This window comes from Podarcis erhardii, assembly GCF_964252035.2.
Source record: "Podarcis erhardii genome assembly, chromosome: 1".
In the NCBI taxonomy this organism is placed as follows: Eukaryota; Metazoa; Chordata; class Lepidosauria; order Squamata; family Lacertidae; genus Podarcis; species Podarcis erhardii.
Window position 1 is genome coordinate 5678619 of NC_138497.1, and position 19234 is coordinate 5697852.

At 46.3% G+C, this 19234-nt stretch overlaps 1 protein-coding gene across 2 annotated transcripts; it reads right to left on the reverse strand.

The window, feature by feature from the left end:
- Positions 1-1831: 1831 nt before the first annotated feature.
- Positions 1832-13256, reverse strand: CNIH1 (cornichon family member 1). 2 transcript variants are annotated; one of them, XM_081866928.1, is made up of 6 exons: positions 13071-13256; positions 9656-9724; positions 9366-9413; positions 5245-5357; positions 3715-3858; positions 1832-2779 (listed from the first exon to the last, which is right to left on the reverse strand). In XM_081866928.1, the coding sequence occupies exons 1-6, from the start codon at positions 13149-13151 to the stop codon at positions 2752-2754; spliced, it is 483 nt and encodes a 160-aa protein (XP_081723054.1). In that variant the 5' UTR covers positions 13152-13256; the 3' UTR covers positions 1832-2751. The 2 variants fall into 2 exon arrangements, with proteins under 2 accessions (XP_081723054.1, XP_081723055.1); XM_081866929.1 differs by lacking the exon at positions 9366-9413 and having other exon boundaries at positions 13071-13251.
- Between the last annotated feature and the right edge of the window lie 5978 nt (positions 13257-19234).

Genomic DNA, 19234 nt, shown 5'->3' on the forward strand with positions numbered 1-19234 from the left:
GACAATATACAGCCTTGTCGTACTCCTTTCCCAATTTTGAACCAATCAGTTGTTCCATATCCAGTTCGAACTGTAGCTTCTTGTCCCACATAGAGATTTCTCAGGAGATACCTGTATATTATAAGGAGATTCACACCTCTCTGCAGTTTCTTCAGTTTCTCCTACACTCACACCCCAGTACCTTATATGTAAAAAAAAGAGAGGACCACAAAGCAAGCTTTGAATTAAAGCTGACATATTTTAAGAGAGGCAGAGGCAGTTTGGTGACAGCACCAGTATCTTACATACAAATTTAATGTTTCTCTCCTAGAGGAAGTTGAAGAAAACAAATGCTATGCACACATCATGGGCAAAAACCTTGTTTGCTGTTTTAAAAGCACACATACTAGAAGGAGCTAATATGGCTGCCAGCTGTATAAAGATCGTGTAAAATATCAGTCACAACACAGAAAGTAATAGGTAATCTTTTTTACGTGAACATACTGCTTTGGACACTGCCATGCCATTAAAGCGATGACAGGCACAATTTCAGATCCTTCAGCAAATACTAAAGCTAGAGATGCAGGATCAAGTGAACATAATCTACCCTAGCATGTGACACTCGTCGCCAATAGATGATGGTTTTGAATATGCCAAATGAGATGAATACCTATTTTTAAAACTGCACAGCTGTCAGAATAAGGACTTGCAGCTTCTTGGTATCCTGATGCACTGAATTCATTTTAAAATCAAGTTTCATAGCTGTACAACACAATCAGAAAATGTTTTACAGGATCTTGAAAACTTGGAATATGAGGTAAGGACTGGCTGAAATTTCTTCATTTCCATTCTTATTTCATCCACCCCTATGGACTTAGGTCGGCAATGCTCATGGCTGTCTTCCTTGCACCTATAATAGGTATCGAACCGGCCTGTTTGTGAATAAAAAGCAGCTCCGTTGTGCTCTTGAAGTCCTTTGTTCCAAGGACCATGAACGTCTCAGCAGCTCTTGAGGCAGAAGTTGACTTCCACCAGCAATGGGCATAAGATGCTCGACAGAAGGCTAACCTGATCCAAAACACCCACCCACCTCACACACGAAAACAAAGATCACCACAGCCAATCACAAACAAACAATCACACCCTAGGCCAACCCCAACCTCTCTCACCACCAAAGGAACACAAGTGAACAACACAAGCAACGCTGACACTAAACTCTACATACATTAAGCATAATAGAAACATCGCCACCCGACCCCACCTCCATCCATCTTCCCTCCCTCCACCCCCTTTCTTTTTTCTTTCTTTCTTTTTCTTCTCCCCCTAATGCCTCAACAAATGAAACGGATTTGTAAAAATGTTACATGGGGGGGGGGGAAATACGAGGCATTACACTTACTTCTGTAAAACAAGAAAATCCTTAATAAATTTTTTTTTTTAAAAAAAAAAAAGGCAGAAGAAGTCACCAATTTCAGTCTGATGTGATTGACTTCCCCTCTAAAGCTCCAAAGTGTTTTGATTTACAAACCAAGACTCCATACTTGGAATCTCTTATAGCGTGAAAGCCTAGCTTGTCCTTGCTCCTGCCTAAGAACAGACGCAGTATTTTCCAGGATCAGGCCAGAAGTCTGGCTTTGCAAGAATCCATTCAAAACTGACCTGCTGCCCCTTGAAGGACATTGGTCTAGCTTCTAATTACCTTTGCTCTAAAGGCAGCCCTGCTGTTTAGCAGAAGGTGTCCTTTTTCAAGCTATCGCTTTACCTTTAAAACTGGAACAATATTATCTAGTAGCGGCTGGCTAAAGTCAGCAGTTCCAAAGCTCTTCGAAAAAGCCAAAGCAGTAGAAGAAAATAAAGTTTCATCCGTCTTTGAAGTTTTTATTGTATTGCACTAAGGAACAGCAGGGATATTCACCAAAACTCGTTGAACAAGTGTCTCAAATTGTATGCAATTCTACCTGCAGACTCACAAACTATTTTTATTACCACGCTTGACCCAGGTTGTATGGTAATTTGAGACCGCTACACAAGGTATTTTTTTTTATAGGGTGGTTTTAATATGTACTCTTCACCAGTAATTCCCTCGTCCCCTACCATATCCACTTAGTGTAGAAAATTAAAGCAAGGGGCATTCAATGTTTGCCCTAAATATGGGAAGTTTGAGCCATGCACATTATAGGGAGGTAATATCCAAACGGTAAAAAATAGAACTACAATTCTTCCTGCAGTTGTTGTCATGTATTCATCTATAAGACACACAGAGGTTACCTAAGAGATAACATACAGAAAAGCATTCAGTCTTTCAGGAGCACTTGGTACCTACAGGTGACAGCTAGATGGCAGTCCACAACCCAAATGATCCACTACGAAGTCAATTGAACAAAAACAAAATTCTATTATACTAAGGACAGCAATTAATACTATTATAATTGAGGGAATGGGCTGTTCCTTATATGGAGTGCAGGGTCAAAACTGTCCAAAGCCAGAGGTAACCGCTTTACATTAATTTATATGTGATTTTCATCACTTTTAAACATCCCAGTAAAATTTAGAAAATGAAACCATCTTTCCATGAGTATTAAAGTATGGGCACAATTTAAAGGGGCAGGAAAAGAAGATGTGGGAGTCGTCTTTCCCCCCACCAGTTGCAACTGTGATCGTCAGATTCCACTGCTAAATCTTGATACTAGATTCTTCTTTGAAAACAATCCTTCCGTCTTGTGGCTTTTCTGCATGCACTTCGCTGGAACCAAGTCTGCCGGATGCCATCTTTTAAGAGCTCACCAAGACATAAATCATGCTGTTGGAAGAAGGATAAACAGAGTAACATATACATATCTATTAAATTTAGCAGAAATATTTCTGCTTTGTTGCATACTAGGAGTACTTTCTGTGTCCAGCCTTTACCAATGAGCTCATTATGTACCACCATAAGCCAGATACTCACTGGTGCAACCACAAGGGAAGTAGGTATCTGCACACAGTTGTTACTGCTGCTGGCACTCACTCTTATTATAAACGGAGTGCTTGCAGGTTATTTATTGCCTGGTGCCCTCAACACAAAAACATGCATATCCCCCAGCAAAAGCATCACAGAAGTTCACAACTTGGTGCCTCTGGTTGGCAAACTTGTCTCTTTTGTTGGGGTCTAGCACAGTTCTAAGAGACAAACTCAAGTGGCAGTAGCAAAAACATGCTTTCCTGGCAATTCAAGCAACAGTTGTGCACAACTTTACTTTGCTTACATTTTAAAGCAACAAACTATCTGAAGAGCATGGCACATTTTTTTAAAGAATGAAGTTTCGTACAACTCAAATTCCACATCAGATAGCAACTTCAGAAAATGCATCTAAATGGTAGGGATTTGCTTTCTAGTTAAGAGCTGCTTTGCCTTTTAGGATCCAGTGGCAAGGCCCTGTTGCAGGCCACAGCTTATTAAGAGACATCTCTCATGCAGTCTCTGGGCAAGGCTTTCTCAGTCACACTAATCCAATTATGGAACTCCACCCGCCCCCTGCTGAAAAGGAGGCAGATCATGAGATGAATTCTGGATAACCTTGAGACACGTATGAGATGCCTGGGCTTTTAGTAATTTTTAAAAACCCAACTACTGAAACTTAATAACAAATTCTGTATAATGCTTATCTTACTTTCCTAAATCATCAGCCCCCTTGAGTTGCTGGAAAGACAGTATGAAAAGTTCTGCAACAAATAAAAATGCAATTTGTGACTTACCCATATAGGTAGTAAAAAAAAGATAGAAGGTAAAATGCTAGTTTGCACCATCCTTCCTTCTGGCAATATGCTAAAATATCTGCGTTCATGATGGTTGTAGGATCATAGAGTCCTGGGCCGCTCATTACAGGCCTGCTCATATACCTGGAAAAACGAATTTGCATTTTTAAAAGGTACAAGGAAAGAAATTTTGGTATTCAGACATTCAGCAATGAGAAGAAATAAAAATGCAGCTGCACTCATGGAATTGGAAGATCTCTCGTCACCTCCTTCCACCTTTCAAGGTTTCCGACTTATCAAAATGTATTGATTTATTAGACTTGCATTCCACTTTTACTCCAGTATGGAGCCCAAGGCAGCCTATAAGAAGCCTAAGCCTAAAGGAATTGCACCAGTTTAGTGAAGTGCATGACAAAATCCAACCTAAACAAAACATTCCCTGTGATCCACTGCAACGCTGACATACCTAGATCGCACTGAAGGAGGTGGTGCCAGATATTTCAGCTTCAACAACTAGCTACTGACCTGATTCCTCTGATCTTGACTTGTTTTTGTTATTGGTTTCACAGTGAAAACTAAAATGTCCCTTGCAATGATTTCATGAAGCAAGGTGTTTGGGGCAAAAAAACCCGGGATACTAACAGTATATACAGTGGTACCTCGGGATGCGAACGGGATCCGTTCCGGAGCCCCGTTCGCATCCAGAAGGAAACGTAACTAGCGATGGCACGTCTGCGCATGCATGCACTGCTTTTCGCCGCTTCTGCGCATGACGTCATTTTGAGCATCTGCGCATGCGCGAGCAGCGAAACCCGGAAGTAACACGCTCCGTTACTTCCGGGTTGCCACGGAGCGCAACTCGAATGTGCTCAACGGGAAGCATATTCAACCCGAGGTATGACTGTACACTGCATTCATCTGCAACAGCTAAGTACAACATACCTATGATTACTAGATAGTAGGGACAAGCAGCAGATGGGTTATCTCCATCCTACTCTGTATCCAACTGCCTACCATTGCAGACAGAGCACTGGACTAGATGAATTCTTGGACAGCTCTTTACACATTTATGAAGGCGAAAGCAGACTCAAGGCAGAACTACGGAGTTTATCTTTTTAAGTTAAGGCCTTACCCATGTGCTTTAAGTATCAGAAAAAGGAATCTCCCTCTACTTTGCAAACGGAAGTCATGGAAATGGCAGACAACCATGTAGGACACTGAAGATTTAATTTAGATCCAAGCGTGCCTCCTTTTTTGATTTCCTCTCTCCCAAAAATAAGAAGTGGAAACTTCTTTTGCTTTAGATTAAGGCCAAGACTTCCAGAGCCCAATCGATGTGCAACATACACACTGAACAGCTTTGGCTGTTGTATTATTCATTCTTCGACAATCATACGTGAAAAAGGCTTCAGCTGCATCGTTAACCCAATTCCTCCGCAGGCTTAATTTCCACAGGAAGTCTACATCAAACTGTACAGTAAGAAGTGCTTTTCCATGAATAAATTGAGACTGAACCATGCCCAGCATTACCTCCAAATATGGTAAGCCAACAACGGCATATTGAGACCCAGCGTGAGCCATTCTGTTGCACACAGAAACATAACACAGAAGAAAGCGTGGATGAGGTACTCCGGAAGCACAAGCTGCAAAGGAAGACACACAAGTCAAGGCAGTTCTGCTTCCACATTTAGTGTATTTTACTTGCATTACAGTGACAGGGGGTGTACTGCATCAAAAGAAAAAGTAAGGGGCAATAAGCAAAGCCAGCATTAGACAAGAGAAGCCAACATAATAGTTTCAACGTACTGTGTCATGAGTGTGTAAAACGTGCAAACAATACTTAGTACAATTTGCATAAAACTGGTCATTGCTCACATTGAATACCATTTATACAATCTGCGGTATGAGAATAAAAAAGGCAAGTTTGCATATTTTGGAGAGGGACATCACTTAAACTGAGGACTCGTATATATCTTCCATTTTACAACTTACATCCCAGGGAAAGTTAGATTTTCCACAGGCAATGCCCATCTGTCTTCATATTAGACTGGAAGATGGCCTTACAGCAACCCTCCAAACGATTTCTGCTTACCTCTAGTGAGCTACATCCAAACCACAATTTACAGCTGGGATTTCAGCTACCTAACCAGGTGCCCTCCAACTGTTTGAGATAACTCCCATCAACCCAATTGTCGGGAATGGTGGAAACTGTGCAAGTCTACACATACAGCAAAAGAGGAGGATGTTTGGTATTTCTTTTATATTTTATTTGGAGTGGACACAGAGATCTCAAGTCTTGCCCACTGCATTGTTTAATCAAGTAAGGTAGACACTCACTCAACTAAGTTTTATTTCCTTGAAATCCATCAATGAACTTACTTCTCCCTTCAAAATCAATTTAGCAGATTTAAAAGCAATTCTGCTTTCTGCACTCTGTGGTTTTAGAAAATTTCACTTTCAGGCTCCCTCAGTTACATCTCCAAATTATGAGGACTAGAAACTTACATAAAATCCTGAGAATTTCTGTATTTAAACCAAGACTCAACAACTGCACAGTTCCTTGCTAACCTTCTATTGCTCCATTTCTACAATTTTGGATGTCCCAAACTATTCAGCTGAAGCTGTGTACTACTGGTTGTCTAAATCCTGGAACTCTAAAATGCTGTGGTTGTTATAGACCAAATGTTTTCTTTAAAAAGCATTTTTTTCCTTTACAAATAATTGTGCAGAGATAGGACCAATACTCTAACATAAACAATGTACACAAATATAAACAGCACAAATCCTGCTGTGCAGAAGGGAACAAACAGTGCCTAGAATCAACTTAATAGGAGGCCCATTTCTTACGTTCTACGAAAAGCAATTTACATTTCTAATATATTCACTTCTTAACCATCATGCTTTCCAGTGAAAACCTACGAAGACAGTGTACCCTGTTTATATGGGAGCCTGTTATCAAAGACAGCAGTTTGTAGCCAACAAAAACTGGAAACCATCAACCACAGATGGTAACATAAACTGCTGTTGATCTGATATTCCTCACTCTGTCTGAACTTGCAGTCATTGTTGTATCCAGTATGAAAGGAGGAAGCACTGCAGTTAACACAGACTATTCAAATCTGCATGTCCCCAAATACAGGTTGAGATTCCAGCTGTGTGTCTGCTAAGCAATAGGAGACCTAAACACGAAAGTTATTACAAGCATTCAGCCACAAAGCATTAAAAACTAGACCAGCTTGTGGCTAAAATTATTGTCAACTTGCTGGCCATTTCCTAATCTTGCACGTTAATCCTGCTTTTAAGAGTCCTGCACTTCTTTTAAACCCATTGCATCCCTACTGGGAGGAAAGCATTTTTAAGTGCGCTCTTTAGTCACAAGAAAGTCTGCAGACTCTCACCTGTATATTTAAAACATAGTCGTCCAACATGCATATGGTAGAATCTTTTTGATTAAAAGTCTGTGATAAGGGAATGCATATATGTAGTGAACATTTTCTCACCCTCCCAAATCACATGAGAGATGACGAGCAGGGTAAAACTGTTCCATGCGCAACCACTATCCAAGCTTGCGACATTCTCTCAATTCCACGTATCTGCTTTGTGGAAGCAGCTTCTAGCAGTTGTACCCATACAGCCCGTGACCTGCTTCTAGCTGATCAGTTCACATTCAGCACTGACACCCACTGGCTCAATGTTAGCAGGGCAATACTGGAAAATCATCTAGCTGGAGGTGTAAAACCCATTGCCCTCCAGGTGCTGCTTGACTTCAGCTCACATCAGGATCCCTTGCCCAATGGCCATTCTGACTGGGGCTGATAGGAGATGGAGCCCAAACACATCAGGAGGGCCAGAGGTTCTCCATTCCTGCTCTCGCTGAATTTTGTTTCCCCCCCAACTTTCTCAAGTACAGTGGTGCCTCGCAAGACGAAGTTAATCCGTTCCGTGAGGCTCTTCGTATAGCGGTTTTTTCGTCTTGCGAAGCAAGCCCATTGACAGCTTAGCGGATTAGCACTATTAGCGGTTTAGTGGCTTTTAGCGATCAGCTGTTAAGCGGCTTATCAGCGGATCAGCTGATAAGCGGCTTAGCGACTTAGGAAAAGGGGGGGAAAGGGGGGGAACCCGCAGGAACTCGCAAGACATTTCGTCTTGCGAAGCAAGCCCATAGGGGAATTCGTTTTGCGAAGCGCCTCCAAAACAGAAAACTTTCGTCTAGCGGGTTTTCCGTCTTGCGAGGCGTTCGTCTTGTGGGGCACCACTGTACCCCTGATTAATGGAGTAAAGGTAAAGGAACCCCTGACCATTAGGTCCAGTTGTAACTGACTCTGGGGTTGTGGCGCTCATCTTGCTTTATTGGCCGAGGGAGCCGGCGTACAGCTTCCAAGTCATGTGGCCAGCATGACTAAGCCACTTCTGGCGAACCAGAGCAATGCAAAGAAACACTGTTTACCTTCCCGCTAAAGCGGGACCTATTTATCTACTAGCACTTTGACATGCTTTTGAACTGCTAGGTTGGCAGGAGCAGGGACCGAGCAACGGGAGCTCACCCCGTCATGGGGATTCGAACCGCCGACCTTCTGATCGGCAAGTCCTAGGCTCTGTGGTTTAACCCACAGCGCCACCCATGTCCCGATTAATGGAGTAGCTGAAGGCAAAAGGGAAACACTTCGAGTGAAGGCAGAGGTTAACACCTGAGAAGTTGTTTCATTTATTTTAGCTCTCCAATCTGCTAAGCAAGTACATGTACAATTGAAATGCTACATATATAAAATGAGAGTCTGCCATCTTTTGCTCTCTATTTAAACAGTGCAACCTGTTCCAACAGCTAACAGCAGTGTCAGTAACATCTCCTGAGGCTGTGGCAACAATTTCTCCTAAATCACAAAATGTAGGGATTAAATCCCCCACCAGGAAGGGCCACCTGAAATTAGGAGTCCGCAGACTGCAGGTTACCCAGTTCTGGTTTAAACTGAAAATCTTTTAAAGAACATGGACTACGCCTCTCACTAAGGTCTGGTGCAAATGTAACAGCAGCTACCTACAAACCCTGGGCTGTATCCGATGCAAGCCCCACTGAGAGGACACCCACTGAGCTTAATGGACATAAATTAGTCTTGTCTTAATTTCAGTGGGTTTACTCTGAGGAGGACTGGCACTGGACACAACCCCATGTATATAAAAAAATATATCAAGGGGCCAGACTTGGAATAACACGTTCCTGTATCCAAGTCCCCCAACTCCCCAACATGAATTCCCATAATTATGGTTTTGTGATCTGCACCAACACTAAGCAGGGTTCACATCAGAACCAGAGTTTGAAGCCTTGTTTTGAACTAGATTTGCAAACTCTGGTTGAGAGGAAACCTGGCATTTTCCTCGTTAAACAACAAGTGTCAAATCTGTTGGATTCTTGCCAGCCTGGCTTAGTTATAGAAGAATTTAAGCATGTAACAGTTTTCCCCATCTCTTATTAAGCAAGCCAACTCACAACGCACAAAGTCCATGAAGTTATTACAACCCCTGAATAGACAAAAGACAGGCAAATGAGCAAGCACACCGAACAAAAAGAAGTCAACAGAAATAATACAGATGTTCCTAACAAAATGAAAAGTAGAGAGTGGCATTAAAACATTAAACTAAAAAGCAGTACACACCTTTAATGCAATTTTGACTCTCTTAATCTTTTTAACCTTTTCAACTGTCTTTGTACCGAAAATGTAAAAAGCAGATTGAAAGAATGTTAGTATGACAGCTGACAAGATCACCAGCAGACAAGCAAGTCAGAACTTCAAGCTTAGAGGAAAAGAGAAAGAAATCTGCCAAGAAATCTTAGATCTATTACATATTATCAAGTAACATTTTACTAATGCATCGTAAGTCAATATTAATTACGAAAAACCTGGCTAAGAATGAATGCAAGGAGATCTCTCTCACGTAAACTTACAGGATTGAGTGTATTACACTGGTCTATGGGATTCTTGTAGTCAGTCTTCAGCTCATCAAAAGCTATAATCTAAAATAAAATTAGAACAGTTGGACAGTAGGGTGAGAACAGCTCAAATGGAATGTGTAGCCCTGTTCAAAAGCACCACGCCCTGAAGAGACAAAATCCTAGTTTCAAGTTCAGAGGAAACGCTCCCAAGGGTTAGATCCCAGCCAACTAGTCTCTTAAAATGTATGGAACAGCTAGACAGAGTCTGGACACAATGTTAAAGAACTCAAAAGACATTTCCTGTCGCCACAAAAACACTCCCTGACCTGCGCAAGACAGCTCAGTTTACAGGTTTCTTCATCCGGTTTCTGGGGCTAAAGAGTAGAGGGAAAGCACAAGCTCTCCTTTAACTTGGAAGCAGGCAACGCTCCTTGACACAATTAGCTAGTCCAGTGAAATATGATAATGACCTCTATTCTATAGGCAAAAGATTGCTAAAAACAGTACGGCTATTTCGTAGCACTCTCATGACCCAGCCACATGGACACATTTTATCCTGATGCTACTTAGTGAACGCTTCCCAGTTCTGCACAGTGTAACCCCAGCCAAACATTTGCTGAAGGGAAGCAGATTTTGCAGTCGTGTCAAGAAGTTGGCAGTAACTGGAAGAAGGGGGGGGGGGGGGAGGTCTGGGAGGAAAGTGCCCTTTGTTCTACCAGGCTGCAAGCTCACTTCTGATGGGCAACAAAAAAAGCCATCTCCCTTTTGCTAATACCTGGGCAAAGTTACGTTAATTCGCCCCAGGGCTGGAGTATTAGGAGAGAAATAGAACAGCAAATTGCCACAAGATTCTGGTTTGGCAACTCCTGGTTGACCCAAATACCTCGAACCCACCAGTTCAGTGCCCCACAACAACTCCTTCCTTTGACCACCTGCGAACAGGTCCTATCTCCCCCCTCCCACCAAATATGCATCCATCTCTGGCACTCTCTCCCCACCCAGAACCCCCCTGAAATCACTTCATAAGTTCATGCAATCACCCATGCACCCCACTTTTCCCTCTCTTATCTCCTCACCCCCAAATACATACCACTTATAAGTCCACTTGCCTTCTCCCTCCCTGGGAGGAGCACCTATTCCCCCCCCACACACACGCAGCTCTCACCTGCAAGCCCCACGGATTGCCTATGCAATGCCATGGGTCAACCACTAATGCAAACACCCGGAATGCCCTTCCTCCTTCCCACTTCACCCCCAAACCCAAGCTGCGTCCCCCCCGTCTCCCTCACCCCATGGATCATAGACCCGTTTACTTCCCCCAACACACACCAAGCTCTATCCTGTGAGGACCCCACTTTGCTCCTCCTCAACCCCACAGCACCCTCCCTCCCTTTATGAGGAGCCCCCCTAACCCCATACACCCCCATGCAACCACCCCCAGCCCCCCATTCCCCATGGCTGCCCCCTAACACAGCCCCATCCCTCCCCTCATGAGGAGCCCCCCTCTCTCTCCCCATGGACCCCCTAACCTTCACAGCCCCATTTCCCTGCCCGCATGAGGAGTCCCCCTCACCCCATGGACCCCCTCATGCAAAAAAACTCCAGCCCCCTTTTCCCCCATGGCTGCCTCCTAACACAGCCCCTCTCTCTCCTCACAGACCCCTCCCCAACTGCCCTAACCTCCACAGCCCCATTTCCCTGCCCCCCTTGACCCATAGACCCCCTCCCATGCAAACACCCCCATGGCTGCCCCCTAACACAACCCCTCCCTCTCTCCCCACGGACCCCCCTAACCTTCACAGCCCCATTTCCCTACCCGCATGAGGAGTCCCCCTCACCCTATGGACCCCTCATGCAAAAAAACCCCCAGCCCCCTCATGAGAAGCCCCCCTCTCCCCCCTCTCCCCCCATGGACCCCTAACACAGACCCCCCATGCAACCACCCCAGCCCCCCATTCCCCATGGCTACCCCCTAACACAGCCCCTCCCTCCCTCCCCTCATGAGCCCCCTCGACCCATGGACCCCCTCCCATGCAAACACCCCCAGCTCCCTTTTCCCCCATGGCTGCCCCCTAACACAACCCTTCCCTCTCTCCCCACGGACCCCCCTAACCTTCACAGCCCCATTTCCCTGCCCGCATGAGGAGTCCCCCTCACCCCATGGACCCCTCATGCAAAAAAACTCCAGCCCCCTTTCCCCCCATGACTGCCCCCTCATGAGGAGCCCCCCTCTCCCCCCACGGACCCCAGCCCAACTTCCCTAACTTCCACAGCCCCATTTCCCTGCCCCCTCGACCCAGAGACCCCCCATGCAAACACCCCCACGGCTGCCCCTAACACAGCCCACTTCTCTCCCCACGGACCCCCTAACCTTCACAGCCCCATTTCCCTGCCCCCCTCGACCCATAGAGCCCCCATGCAACCACCCCAGCCCCCCATTCCCCATGGCTGCCCCCTAACACAACCCCTCCCTCTCTTCCCTCAGGAGGAGACCCCCCCTCTCTCCCCACAGACCCCCCTAACCTTCACAGCCCCGTTTCCCAACCTGCATGAGGAGTCCCCCTCACCCCATGGACCCCTCATGCAAAAAAACTCCAGCCCCCTTTTCCCCCATGGCTGTCCCCTCACACAGCCCCCCCTCTCTGCCCACGGACACCCCCCACCTCCACAGCCCCCTCCCCCCCATGCAACCACCCCAGCCCCCCATTCCCCATGGCTACCCCCTAACACAGCCCCTCCCTCCCTCCCCTCATGAGCCCCCTCGACCCATGGACCCCCTCCCATGCAAACACCCCCAGCCCCCTTTTCCCCATGGCTGCCCCCTCACACAGCCCCCCCTCTCTCCCCGCGGACCCCCCCACCTCCACAGCCCCCTCCCCCCCATGCAACCACCCCAGCACCCCATTCCCCATGGCTACCCCCTAACACAGCCCCCTCCCTCCCCTCATGAGCCCCCTCGACCCATGGACCCCCTCCCATGCAAACACCCCCAGCTCCCCTTTCCCCCATGGCTGCCCCCTCACACAGCCCCCCCTCTCTCCCCCGGCCCCCCCCACCTCCACAGCCCCCTCCCCCCATGCAACCACCCCAGCCCCCCATTCCCCATGGCTACCCCCTAACACAGCCCCTCCCTCCCTCCCCTCATGAGCCCCCTCGACCCATGGACCCCCCCATGCAAACACCCCCATGGCTGCCCCCTAACACAACCCCTCCCTCTCTTCCCTCAGGAGGAGACCCCCCCTCTCTCCCCACAGACCCCCCTAACCTTCACAGCCCCGTTTCCCAACCTGCATGAGGAGTCCCCCTCACCCCATGGACCCCCTCCCATGCAAACACCCCCAGCCCCCTTTTCCCCCATGGCTGCCCCCCCACAGCCCCCCCCTCTCCCCCCACGGACCCCCCTCCCCCTCCCCCCCCGCCCACTCACATGCCAGATGGCGAAGAAGATGAGGGCGGCGGTGAGGAGCAGCGCCAGCATGTAGCAGAAGGCGGCGAACGTGAAGGCCATGGCGGCGGCGGAAGACGAGGCCCCGGCCGAGCGGCGCGCGGGGGATGCCGGGCCGGATCATTCAGGGCGGCCGCCAAGAGCCCGGGCGGCAGCGACGGCGAGGCCGAGAGGGGAGCGCCACTGCGCACGCGCGGGCCACGGGGACAGCGCCCGGCGCCTCCCCGCCCCTCCCTCCAAGGCGCCCCGCAGCGGCCCCTCGCGGCCGGCGCCGGAACTGCAGCGCCGCCCGGACACGCTTTTGTTCTGCTTGTCCCCGTTTCTCACGACCAGGGCCGGATGGAGGTTGAATGCCACCCTAAGCTACTGGAAGTAACGGGGCCCTTTCTATGTCCAGCTGTCCTTTGTCAACAACAAATTGTCGTTGTCTTTTGTGTTGAATATATGCTGTGTATGGTAACTGATGGACCTAATAGGGATCTCTCAAGCCATTTGCACAAGTTGCCATGCGACCAGTCCATGCAGAATGCAGGCACCCTGTTGATACGGAAGGGGGGGGGCATGTCTTCTTCACCTTCTTCTTCGCTACAATATGTCCATTGATTTCCAATTGTCAATGTCAAAAGGGACTAAAATCTATAAAATCCATAGAAAATCAACATGCCAATTTGCTCAATTTCTCTAGGACTCCATCACACCTCCCCTGTCCTCCATAATCCCTCGAGCAAGGTGTCAAGACCCTAATCCTGTCAAATCACTCTGCCAAGCCTTTCCTCTGGGCAATGCCAGTACATGGACCATTGTCTTCTCATCACTGGTACTCAGGATGTGCTTATCTGCGCATATCTCCAGCTCTGCATATTCCCCCCTCCCTCCTCCATATGTGAATCCTGGGTAACCCAACCTCTTCTTCATGTATTCATGATGTAACTGGGATGTATTTTGCACTGTATCCTGGGACATGGAGGGAAGCTTCAAAAGTTCATGTCACCCCTTTCTCGCTGTTCAATCTCGCCTTGAACCTAGATCAAGGGAAGTAATAGTGCCACTGTATTCTGCTCTGGTCAGACCTCACCTGGAGTACTGTGTCCAGTTCTGGGCACCACAGTTCAAGAAGGACACTGACAAACTGGAACGTGTCCAGAGGAGGGCAACCAAAATGGTCAAAGGCCTGGAAACGATGCCTTATGAAGAACGGCTAAGGGAGCTGGGCATGTTTAGCCTGGAGAAGAGGAGGTTAAGGGGTGATATGATAGCCATGTTCAAATATATAAAAGGATGTCACATAGAGGAGGAAGAAAGGTTGTTTTCTGCTGCTCCAGAGAAGCGGACACGGAGCAATGGCTCCAAACTACAAGAAAAAAGATTCCACCTAAACATTAGGAGGAACTTCCTGACAGTGAGAGCTGTTCGACAGTGGAATTTGCTGCCAAGGAGTGTGGTGGAGTCTCCTTCTTTGGAAGTCTTTTAGCAGAGGCTTGACAACCATATGGCAGGAGTGCTCTGATGGTGTTTCCTGCTTGGCAGGGGGTTGGACTCGATGGCCCTTGTGGTTTCTTCCAACTCTATGATTCTATGATTCTATGAACCTGTTGCGCAATAAACTTGGATCTTCTGCAGCTTGCTCCTGTCTCCGGCTGAGCTCATTTTCCTCCGCAGGGACCCGCGGACTTAGTCCAACGAGCTGGGTGGCAGAGCAGCCTTGCACCCAGATTTTACCATAACACTGTATATAGAAAGGATCAAACCAGTGTTTTTTGAGGGACCAGGCTAGCGGGCGGGGCCCATGACTTACATCACAGGAGCCTACACAACACAAAACACAGTTACTGTATGTAGGTTTCATTTTATTTGTTTTTTATCTTATATTTTGGAAATGTACATCCAGGGATTCCCCCCCCCCAAATTGCATGGCAACATGGACAAATGGCTTGAGATACCTATTAGGTTTTACCATATTGCATATATTCAATACAAAAAACAGCAACAATTTGATGTTGTTGTTGACATAGGTGGACATATCAAGGGCCTCATTACCTTCAGTAGCTTAAAAGGAAAAGGGACCCCTGACTGTTAGTTCCAGTCGCGGACGACTCTGGCGTTGCAGCGCTCATCTCGCTTTACTGACTGAGGGAGCCGGCGTACAGCTTCTGGGTCATGTGGCCAGCATGACTAAGCCGCTTCTGGCGAACCAGAGCAGCGCACGGAAATGCCGTTTACCTTCCCGCCAGAGCGGTACCTATTTATCTACTTGAACTTTGACGTGCTTTCAAACTGCTAGGTTGATAGGAGCAGGGACTGAGCAACGGGAGCTCATCCTGTTGCAGGGATTCGAACCGCCAACCTTCTGATCGGCAAGTCCTAGGCTCTGTGGTTTAACCCACAGCGTCAACCGCATTGAGATTTAGCTCAAACCTAAATCTGGCCCTGGGTCCAGCATCCTGTTCTTACAGGAGCCAACCAGATGCTTGCAGGAAAGCAAGGCAGGAGCACTGCCTTTTTCACTCCCCCAGCACACAGGGACGACTTCCCCCTTCCCAGTGTGACTCCCAAGCTTTCTTTCCTGGGAAAGTGACAGCCAATTTGGACTTCACCTAGAATTTTTCTAAAGAAAGTTGACTGCCGGCACAGGCAGCTGTGTCAAACTGAGCCCTGGATCAAAGGACTTGCAAATGCCAAGGGAGAAATCAGATGCCAGCATGAGTCACAGCAGAGATGGCCTCATCCTGGAATCTCAAAAGTCTAGGTCTTGTAAGTAAGTAAGTAAGTAAGTAAGTAAGTAAGTAAGTAAGTAAGTAAATAAATAAATAAATAAAAATTATTTATACCCCACCCATCTGGCTGGGTTTCCCCAGCCACTCTGGGTGGCTTCCAACAAAACACTAAAATACAATAACCTATAACAGAATATTAAAATACAATAGTCTATTAAACATTAAAAGCTTCCCTAAAGAGGGCTGCCTTCAGATGTCTTCTAAAAGTCAGGTAGTTATTTTTCTCTTTGACATCTGGTGAGAGGGCAGGTGCCACTACCGAAAAGGCCCTCTGCCTGGTTCCCTGTAACTTGGCTTCTCACAGCGAGGGAACTGCCAGAAGGCCCTCGGCGCTGGACCTCAGTGTCCGGGCAGAACATTGGAGGTGGAGACGCTCCTTCAGGTATACTGGACCGAGGGCCGTTTAGGGCTTTCAAGGTCAACACCAACACTTTGAATTGTGCCCAGAAACGTACTGGGAGCCAGTGTAGGTCTTTCAAGACCGATGTTATATGGTCTCGGCAGCCACTCCCAGTCACCAGTCTAGCTTCCACATTCTGGATTAGTTGTAGTTTCTGGGTCAGCTTCACGTATCTAGTTGAGATTCCTGCATCTCAGGGGGTTGGACTATGCAGTCTCTTCCCCATACCATACCATACCATACCATCACTCGAGGCCCCAAACCACCTGCTTCTTCCGCAGGTCCAGAAGGTGGTGATTAGAGAATGAGCCACAGGATGCTGTCGTATACAGAGTCAGACCCTCTGCCACAGAGCTATGGCCTCCTCTGCAATAGCCCATTTAAGGAATGTTCTCCCCAAGGAGACCTGACTGGCACCAGCCCTTGCCCTCATTTCAGCACCAATGATATGATATGGTTAAATTTTATTTTTGATAACATTCATGTGTATTTTTATTGACTTTGTTTCATGTTGGTTGTAAATCACTTTGGGACTTCTTTTTTCAAAGAGGGGAGCAATGTATAAATTGAATAACCCCTGTGGGAGAGGAACCCCGCCCCTTTTATGTACAAACCCTTAAAATATATGCTATGCAATATCCCTAGTACATGAACTCAAAAGCCTGCCCTAAACAGGCTTTCGAAAACTAGCACAACCGCACTGCAAGTAGCCAGTTTGCACACCACACTTCATTTGCAACGTGCCAGTCATTCGATGCTGTCTATTGATCTGCATCACATGCGAGAGCCAACTTTAATGTTTCTAGGTCGAAACGTTTTCTGAGCAGGGTGGGAAACAAGGCTAACTGGGGATCAGTGAACGGGAGGCGGAGGAAGCAATGGAAAACAGCAATTTTAAGTAGGATTCCACACATTCAAACCCAGGTTAAGAATTCCACTTAGCCTTTGGCAGAAATGACCGGCAGAATCCGAGACCAGGGGAAAGAGTCGGCGGAAGAAGATTGGAAGAAGTTTAAAGACTATTCGCAGAAATATTGTAAAATTAATGAATGTTAGAATGATGTTGGACAGAAATTAAGTGGTTTCCAGCTGTAATGCCTTAAGAGATATGGAAAATAAGGTTCTGAAAAAAGCAAAAACTAATGGTGAGGATTTGCTGAATTTATAATTTGAATTGGAATATAAGAAAGGGAGGTATGAGGAGGTCCGGAAAATAAGTTAAAAGAAAATAGGTAAAGGGAAATTTTATGTGTTTTTAGTTGTTTTTATATTTTTTTGTGTATTTTTGTTGTTTCTTTTTTGTTGTTTTACAATGTATTATTCTGGAAAATTTCAATAAATATCTTATAAAAAAAAGAGAGAGGCTCTGGAGGGTAGGACTCGAACCCATGGCTTCAAGTTACAAGGAGATTCCAACTAAACATCAGGAAGAACTTTCTGGTGGTAAGAGCTGTTTGGCAGTCTGGGGTGGCAGACTGCGTCCTTGGAGGTTTTGTAGGCAGAAGTTGGATGGCCATCTGTCATGGATGATCTAGTTGAGATTCTTGCATCTCAGGGGGTTGGACTAGATGACCCTCAGGGTCCCTTCCAACTCTACAAGTCTATGATTCTATGGTTTCTCATCATAGCAAAACAAACAAACAAACAAAAACCCTCACACCTTTCAAAGAATGGTTAAGGTTGCACTGGGAATGGATGGAAATTAATTAATTTAAGGGAAAGAAAAGTAGGGCAGGAGGAGACTGCAATCCTCCACATTACTCCTGATCTTAGAAACGGGCTTAATAATAATAATAATAATAATAATAATAATAATAATAATTTATACCCCGTCCTCCCCAGCCAAGACTGGGCTCAGGGCGGCTAACAACCAATATAAAAACAATTGATTGGAATACAGCTTAAAAAACAAAATTAAAATACAACATTAAAACATTAAAATGCAGCCTCATTTCAGTGGAACTCAATCAAAAACTTTTTGGGGAATGAAAATGTCAAGTCTTCATCAAGGCCAACTATCCAGACTGGTCCTACGTGGGCCAGAAAAAAGCCAGGGAAGTCCCCAAATAGGAGTTCCAACACAGAAGGAGAAAGGAAAAAGGAAAGAGGGGAGGGGATCAAGTTGATTCCAAGCCAAAGGTTAAGATGAAAGTCTACAGCATCCCTCAGTTACTTCCCAAAACAACCCCATTCCACAAAAAATGCAGATCCAAAGAGCTCTCAGCAGCACAACAGACACCTCTTGCCAAACTTTCTCAGGCCATTGGAAGGTTATATTTTCATTTCTTTTTACAGACGCTCTTCAGCTTTGAATTACAGAAAACAGCCCAAGGTTTAAGGAAGAACTGGGGTTGTTGCCCCATGAAAAAGTCACTGCAAACTAAACCCAAGATTTGGTACCAGTAACAAAATGTACCATATTTTCTATGTATAACACTCCCCCATGTATAACATGACCCCTATTTTGGGGGGCTCCAAATAAAGAAATCCCCCATATGCACTATCCGTGTGTAAGATGACCCCCAATTTTAAACTAAAAAATATATAGTCTTATACACGGAAAAATATGGTACTTCTTGCTACCTAGCAAAAAACCAAAGGGGTGTGTGTGGAAGGAATTTGACAAAGGTTATCAGAGAACGGATTCTCCAGTTAAGCAAAGGACAAATGCCCAGCCTTTCTTGCACAGAGGACTCCTGAGAGATGTCCAGTCCAAAGCAGGAAATCTAAATGGTAGATTAAAATGAGCAGTTTGTTGTTGTTTAGTCATTTAATCATGTCCAACTCTTCGTGACCTCATGGACCAGAGCACGCCCGGCACTCCTGTCTTCCACCGCCTTCCACAGTTTGGTCAAACTCATGCTGGTAACTTCGAGAACACTGTCGAACCATCTCGTCCTCTGCCGTCCCCCTCTCCTTGTGCCCTCCATCTTTCCCAACATCAGGCTCTTTTCCAGAGAGTCTTCTCTTCT